Source organism: Lagopus muta, chromosome 1, assembly GCF_023343835.1.
Source record: "Lagopus muta isolate bLagMut1 chromosome 1, bLagMut1 primary, whole genome shotgun sequence".
Classification (NCBI taxonomy): domain Eukaryota; kingdom Metazoa; phylum Chordata; class Aves; order Galliformes; family Phasianidae; genus Lagopus; species Lagopus muta.
In genome coordinates, this window is record NC_064433.1 from 76,570,940 (window position 1) to 76,579,062 (window position 8,123).

The window sequence follows — 8,123 nt, forward strand, 5'->3', positions numbered from 1 at the left end:
GGGAATCTCATAAAGGAAATGAGCTGTCCATGGGTGCTCTCGGTGAGCACCTGCTGCCACCTTCTGCTTGTTAGGGCATCTAGAGGTATCAGATGTTCGCGTGTGGCAAAGTTTTTCCTCAAAACCATAACTGAGGGCGTCAACAGAGTTATGGTTCTTGTTTGTTTGTTTGTTTGTTTGTTTTCCAGAGTGATTAGTAGAAGAGGAAGTCTTAAATCTTATGCCCCAGATTGGATGGGATTTTGTTTTCGCGGAGCAAGTGTTCAGGTTCCAGCTTTCTTTTCAGAGAAGCAGCACTGCTGCTGTCTCCCTGTAGTGCTTTTTACTTACTCTGAACCTACTTTTTGACAAATAAGTGGACTCAGTTCTATGCCAGCTGAGGCAAAAGCAAAGTTTCAGACTTCTATCTTCCCAACAGCTATACACTAGTGATATCCTTAATAGGCAGAAGATCTTTGTGGAAAATCAAGAACATTTTTTCAAGTTCTGTTGTTGCATAAGAAAACTGCCAAATTTAGTCTTTCACCTGAGCTGCTTGGATAGTATAAACTTAGGAATATTAACTATTACTTGTAGAGGTAGGTTTCTGTTTATCAGTATGCTAAGGAAATCTAGGAAATAAAACCCAATGTAAGTTTAGGATATTGCCATCCAAACATTAAGTTAAGAACTGTCTGTTGCTCAAGAGACCATCATGTATATCAGAGGCCTTGATTCATGGTCTTCCCTAGAGGTAGCCTGAAAGGATGGAAAGCAACCACCATCTTTGACAGAAACAGCCTCTGTATTTCATCAGGCTGCCATGAACACTTCCAGAGGTATCAAGAAATCCCTTTATTTGTGTGAGAACACACACGGAGCAGCCACGCCAGGCTGTGCTGTCCTTGCCCATGGATGCCATCCCGCTCCAGCCCGGCCAGCACTCAGCTCGGGACCGCTACGAAGCCCACGGGCCGGGGATCGCGGTGCCGTGCCCGCAGGCCGGGGCCCCGGACGCCGCTTTGAAAGGCGCAGCACGGATCGGCGCTGCGGACGGAGCCCCGGGAGATACCGACGATCGTCGCCCCGCACCTCCCCGTTCCCTCGGGCAGCCCCGGCCGCCGCCGCCGCCGAGCGAGGGGGAGGCAGAGGAGGAGGCGCGAGGAGGAGGGCAGGAAGCCTTTGCCGGGGCGGTGCGCGGCTGGGGCGGGCGCTGTGCGGGTGGCAGCCAGTTAGAACGCGTGCCGTTGATCTCATCCCAGTCCTGCTCAGTGGCATCATCTGTTTGAACAGGAACGAGCTGATGAGCAGCTTCTCGATAGGGTTGGCATTTGCTTTACAGAATCGAAATGCGCTGCCTCTGTAAGTCTTTGCCTCTTACTACCACTAGATGGTACCCTTAGCGAGCATTTCCCCTTCCTCTGCGAAGTCCAGTTTAATACTCAACTGCAAAGTTTCTGAATTGATCAAGTCTGCACGTTTCTCACAAACAGTACAGGGCCAGGATGCTGGCGCTGGCTGCTAGTGACTGCTAGTAGTAGACTCAAGTGAACAAAGCTGAAGGTGTGTGCAGTATATCAAGCCCAGTACAAATGCAAGTATACACTGCATCACTTGCTCTGCCCTTACGGTGGGGGGGAAGGGGAAGGAGGGGATTTACTCCCCCAGTCTCCACGCAGAGGTTTAGGGATGTAGAGTTCAGGGACCTGAGAAATACAAGGATCCTGACAGCTCTAGTGCTCTCTGAAAGGCATCCTTGAAGAGCAGCCTTGAACGGAGAAGCGTTACTGTGTTCTCTGTAGCTGCAGTTTGGTACTTGAAGGAGTAAACCCGCACTTCAAAAGGAATGGTAGAATCACAGAACCATTACGGCTGCGAAAGTCTCACACCGCCACGTCCAGCCCCGACCCACAAAGAGTCCTTCCGCGGTTTGCCCTAAGGGAATAATGACGCTATTTGAGTAGTCATCATCCAAGTTGCTTTATTGCTAAACCAATATCACGGGAGGACAAAACCGGCCACAGCCGGGGATCGCGGTGCCGTGCCCGCAGGCCGGGGGGGGGGGGGGGGGGGGGGGGGGGGGGGGCGGGGAGGGGGGCGGACGCCGCTTTGAAGGGCGCAGCCCGGATCGGCGCTGCGGACGGAGCCCCGGGAGGTACCGACGGCCGCGGCCCCGCACCTCCCCGCTCCGCCCCGCCCCGCCCCGCCCCGCCCCGGCCCGCACCTCCCCGCTCCCTCGGGCAGCTCCGGCCGCGGCCGCCGCCGAGCGAGGGGATGCAGAGGAGGAGGCGCGAGGAGGAGGGCAGGAAGCCGTTGTCGCGGCGGCGCGCGGCTGGGGCGGGCGCTGTGCGGGTGGCAGCCCGTTGGAACGCGTGCCGTTGCTAGCGGCTTGCTTGCCGTGACGCCGCTAAGCACGGCTGTGCGCCGCAACCGGAGCCGAGCCGACGCCGCGCTGCCAGGTGGGGGAAACGGGCCGGGCGGGCGGGGAGCGCTTCGAGCCGGGCAGCGCCGGGCTCTGCCGTCCTCCCGAGTGCCGGCACTGCCTCCGGCATTAAGGCGGCCGGCAGCTTTCGTCGCCGCCCGTCTGCTTCGGCCGTTGAGCGACAGAAGACGCGGCGCTGGGGCACGGCTCGGGGAGGCCGAGCCTGATCTCCGTCCCGCGTTCCTCCTCCTGCGCTCTTTTTCATGGAAAGCTGTGCCAGCTTCTGCAAACGTACAGCTTCCTGAAAAAGTAAGTGTGGTAAACCCGTAATTTTGTCAGTACGGGCAAGATTGTAACTGACAGCTAACAGAAAATAAACATGGGAGGGAGTGGGCTGAAAGAAAGACGCAGAACCACAGAAGTTGCAAGAAAATAACTTGTGATTATATTTCTTCCCACCTAGATATAACGGAGTTGAACAGAGAGAGCTTGTGAAACAAGAGATCTTGAAGGCAAAGCACAACGGCAGGGAGAAGCTCAGCCTCAGATAGGTGTACATGGCCACAGCCAGCAGACGGGCATGAAGACGCTAGCAGAGACACAGGCCAAAGAGCAGCAAGACCACCTCAGCTACGGAGCAGCCAGAGTGCCTGAAAATGCGACAAGCACCAGGTACCACAGACACGCACTCAGGGGAGAGACCCCTTCACCAGGGGCTATTCCCCACGCACGGGGTCCCCTCCCCAGGTGTCACAGCTTTATGACTTTTGGCTATCAGTATTACACACGGTAACATCGTGTAATGCACTGGGGGTTTTATTTGTAATGCTCAGTTCCGAATATTTGTCTGACAGAGGAGAACTACATTTCCCCAGGTGGCTATGTGGTCAGCGAGGAGATATAACTGTGTGCAAGGTCACCTGATCCTTCTTCTTTGCCTGCTCTATTCCATCTGCACTTCTCCATTTGCAATTTGCCGTCTGCTGTTATCCATCTGCTCAACTGAACTGGATCTACACCTCAGCGTTGTGACAAGACTTACCTTACCTGACAAACTCTCAATCTCTCTCATTGTATTTTGCTGATTGCTAAACGACATTGCTCGACGTCGGATTGTTGCTGCTGTTTAAATTGCTTTGGAGTTGATGCAGGTGAAGAAGAGCATAGAAAGAAGAAGGATGAGGTGACCTTGCATACAGTTATATCTCCTTGCTGACCGCAAAGCCACCTGGGGAAAAGTAGTTCTCCTCTGTCAGACAAATATTTGGAACTGAGCATTACAAATAAAACCCCCAGTGCATTACACGATGTTACTGTGTGTAATACTGATAGCCAAAAGTCATAAAACAATGACAAGGGTCACGGAACCGGGCCAAAGAGGCGGTAAACCGTTGACACCAGGCAGAGGGCACCCCAGCCGCACCCACACACAAGGGGATCCCTCGAAAACTCGAGGGCGAAGCCCCATCCCACCTCCACGCACGGGGTCCCCTCCCCAGCCGGAGGGCACCCCAGCTCCACCCACACACATGGGGATCCCTCGAAAACTTCAGGGCTAAGCCCCATCCCACCTCCACGCACGGGGTCCCCTCCCCAGCAGGAGGGCACCCCAGCTCAACTCGCACACATGGGGATCCCTCGAAAACTTCAGGGCTAAGCCCCATCTCACCTCCACGCATGGGGTCCCCTCCCCAGCCGGAGGGCACCCCAGCTCCACCCGCACACATGGGGATCCCTCGAAAACTTCAGGGCTAAGCCCCATCCCACCTCCACGCACAGGGTCCCCTCCCCAGCCGGAGGGCACCCCAGCTCATCTCGCACACAATGGGGATCCCTCGAAAACTTCAGGGCTAAGCCCCATCCCACCTGCACGCACGGGGTCCCCTCCCCAGCCGGAGGGCACCCCAGCTCCACCCGCACACATGGGGATCCCTCGAAAACTTCAGGGCTAAGCCCCATCCCACCTCCACGCACGGGGTCCCCTCCCCAGCCGGAGGGCACCCCAGCCACGCTTGCATGCAAGGGGATCCCTTGAAAACTTCAGGGCTAAGCCCCATCCCACCTGCATGCACGGGGTCCCCTCCCCAGCAGGAGGGCACCCCAGCTCAACTCGCACACAATGGGGATCCCTCGAAAACTTCAGGGCTAAGCCCCATCCCACCTGCACGCACGGGGTCCCCTCCCCAGCCGGAGGGCACCCCAGCTCCACCCGCACGCAAGGGGATCCCTTGAAAACTTCAGGGTTAAGCCCCATCCCACCTGCACGCACGGGGTCCCCTCCCCAGCCGGAGGGCACCCCAGCTCCACCCACACACATGGGGATCCCTCGAAAACTTCAGAGCTAAGCCCCATCCCACCTCCACGCACGGGGTCCCCTCCCCAGCAGGAGGGCACCCCAGCTCATCTCGCACACATGGGGATCCCTCGAAAACTTCAGGGCTAAGCCCCATCCCACCTCCACGCACAGGGTCCCCTCCCCAGAAGGAGGGCACCCCAGCTCAACTCGCACACATGGGGATCCCTCGAAAACTTCAGGGCGAAGCCCCATCTCACCTCCACGCATGGGGTCCCCTCCCCAGCCGGAGGGCACCCCAGCTCCACCCGCACACATGGGGATCCCTCGAAAACTTCAGGGCTAAGCCCCATCCCACCTGCACGCACGGGGTCCCCTCCCCAGCCGGAGGGCACCCCAGCTCATCTCGCACACAATGGGGATCCCTCGAAAACTTCAGGGCTAAGCCCCATCCCACCTCCACACACGGGGTCCCCTCCCCAGCCGGAGGGCACCCCAGCCACGCTTGCATGCAAGGGGATCCCTTGAAAACTTCAGGGCTAAGCCCCATCCCACCTGCATGCACGGGGTCCCCTCCCCAGCAGGAGGGCACCCCAGCTCAACTCGCACACAATGGGGATCCCTCGAAAACTTCAGGGCTAAGCCCCATCCCACCTGCACGCACGGGGTCCCCTCCCCAGCCGGAGGGCACCCCAGCTCCACCCGCACACATGGGGATCCCTCGAAAACTTCAGGGCTAAGCCCCATCCCACCTGCACGCATGGGGTCCCCTCCCCAGCAGGAGGGCACCCCAGCTCAACTCGCACACAATGGGGATCCCTCGAAAACTTCAGGGCTAAGCCCCATCCCACCTGCACGCACGGGGTCCCCTCCCCAGCAGGAGGGCACCCCAGCCACGTTTGCATGCAAGGGGATCCCTCGAAAACTTCAGGGCTAAGCCCCATCCCACCTGCACACACGGGGTCCCCTCCCCAGCCGGAGGGCACCCCAGCTCCACCCGCACGCAAGGGGATCCCTCGAAAACTTCAGGGCTAAGCCCCATCTCATCTCCACACACAGGGTCCCCTCCCCAGAAGGAGGGCATCCCAGTTTCACAGAATCACAGAATCACAGAATCACAGAATCACATTCACTTGCTCGCAAGGGGAACCCTTGAAAACTCAAGGGCTAAGCCCCATCTCACCGCCACTGGGAGAAGGACTCCCTTCTCCCGGCATCTTTTTTTTTTTTGTCCACAGGAGGCTGTGCATAATGGTCTGCCGTTTTCATCATCCTCACTACTTCTTCTCCTGTTGAAGGATGATTAAGAAGACAAGTCGAACAGAATGCAGCTGGCACGTCTGCAGGAACACCTGGAAAATAAAAAATTTGGCTCACCTGAGATGTTCCGCTCTTCTTTGCCCCCCAGAATGCTGGCAGTGGATAATTAGGAAAAAAAAATTGAGGGTAGAGGAGAGTTCAGAATTTGCCTTAGGTATTAGCATTGTCGCTTGGCATTGTACAGTTATACACTGGGAAAGGCACTGACATGGGAAAATGGGAGAAGGTGGGTGCAGAGGCCATCCCTGAGCTCATTCCAAGTGGCAGGGCCAACGGGGATGATGTCACAAGCAGGGAGGTGTGATCACAGAGGAGGTCCCAGCACACAAGAGGTGCTCTGGTTCCCACTGGGCTGGTGAGTGAAGGGTCTCACCGTGCAGTGGAGAAGACCTGAGCTGAAGCCCATCCTGAGGGAAACTCGGCCAGCGTGGGGAGGTCCTTGCCAGAGCACGTGGGGCCACCCTGCCACAAACACCTCTATACTGGGTATACTGGTAGGGACACAACAGACAGAAAACATCAGCAAGGGCCAGCAAATACTTGGAGAGGAGGCAGGAAAGGCAGACAGAGGCACGGGAAGATCGGGTTGTGCAGCATGGAGAGACCTATGGAAGGAAGCAGCACACCCGAAGCAGAGGGGGTCTGCACTGTGCCCGAGCAAAAGAGGGAGCCTGAGGCGACGTGCTCTGGGGAGCCTTCCACCAGCCGGGAAGCAAAGGCCAAAAAGAGTCGCACCTCCCGCTCCTCCCGGGCTGGGCTGCTCTTCCCTGTGAGCCGCACAGACAGGCAGCTACGCAGAGGACAGTTTGCTGAACGCTTTGGAGCCAGCGCTCCTGTCTACCTGGCTGCTGTGCTACAGTGGGTGACGCACAAGACCATGGACATGGCTGGGAGGATTTCTAAGAAGAGCAAGCAACAGTGCATCTCTCCATGCCACTTGCAGATGGCTGTGAAGAACAGCTCTGTACTCAAGCACCTTCTGGGAAGTGGGCCCAAGCGCCGTGGCAGGGCTGTCCCGCAAAGCCAGCGGATGGCCTCACCCTCCAAAAGGAAGAAGACCGAGAGGAGGAAGAGAAGCCACAGGCGACAGGCTGCACCTGCTCGCGCCACTGCTGCTGTCACTGTCAAGTGAAAGCAGAAACTCCTGTCCTATATGGGCATGGCAAGGGCTGTCTCATTCTCCAAATTATCCACTGTGGTCTATAACAGTTGAATAAAAGTCCTTGCACTACCATATTGTGCTGGAGCATGCCTTGCAGGTGTTAGGCAACAACATAGGGAGAGCAAGGCCAAGGGACCACAACTGCCTGTCACACAGGGGCAGAAGGCACCCTGCCAGTGGACTGGTTTGTTAAACAGTGACACCTGGTAGTGTCACAGTGGGGAAGATCCTGTAGAAGACTTGCTTAGGACCCCTGACTGCCTTCTGCCATTTTGCCAGCAGCTGAGCCTCCAGGGCCTTCCTGCTGCTTTGCCTTCCCTATGCGGATGGTTCCTGTACAGGAGGCTAAGCATGACTTCCAGAGAAAGAGAAGAAGGGAGAGGGAGATAGGGAGGGAGGGGGAGAAGGGGAGAAGGACAGGAAGAGAGACAGAGTGAGGAAAAAGCAGGGAGAGAGGGATAGAAAGGAGGTGTGGGGGAGAGAGGGACAGAGATAGAGGGAATGAGAGGGAGGGACAAGGAGAGTGAGGGAGGAAGGGTGAGACAGAATAGGGAGAGGGAGAAGGAGAGCGAGGCAGAGACAGAGAGAGTGGTGGAGGAAGGGAGAGAGAAGGAGATGGAGATAGAGAAGGAGAGGGAGAAGGGGAGAAAGAGTGGAGGTGGACAGGGATAGGAGGGGTCCTTGTGCAGATTGTGGAAGTACACCTGAAGTGCAGAACAACCACAGTGAGATGTGACGTACAGAAGGTACCATACCTTTCTTGGGTTCTCCCCAAATATACCGAACCAGTCAAGGACAAAGGCATACGCTGTGAGAGAGATGGGGTTCAGTTCTGCCTCAGCTGTCAGTGAACGGCCCCATAACCACTGTGGTGATTGCTCTGATCACAGTGTTGCAAATGCTTGTCTTCTCCTTGAACCCTTCAAGGGGTTCCCTTCAAGGGGAAC

General features: G+C 56.9%; 1 protein-coding gene and 1 long non-coding RNA gene across 2 annotated transcripts; both read left to right on the top strand.

The window, feature by feature from the left end:
• Positions 1-2,204: 2,204 nt before the first annotated feature.
• Positions 2,205-6,075, top strand: LOC125699161 (uncharacterized). The gene is made up of 3 exons (XR_007379467.1): positions 2,205-2,438; positions 2,865-3,073; positions 5,933-6,075. It is a non-coding gene; the product is annotated as an uncharacterized LOC125699161 (long non-coding RNA).
• Positions 6,076-6,609: 534 nt separating this feature from the next.
• Positions 6,610-7,146, top strand: LOC125695492 (late histone H2A.2.2-like). Its single transcript, XM_048950030.1, has one exon. The coding sequence runs from the start codon at positions 6,610-6,612 to the stop codon at positions 7,144-7,146; it is 537 nt and encodes a 178-aa protein (XP_048805987.1).
• Positions 7,147-8,123: the final 977 nt, after the last annotated feature.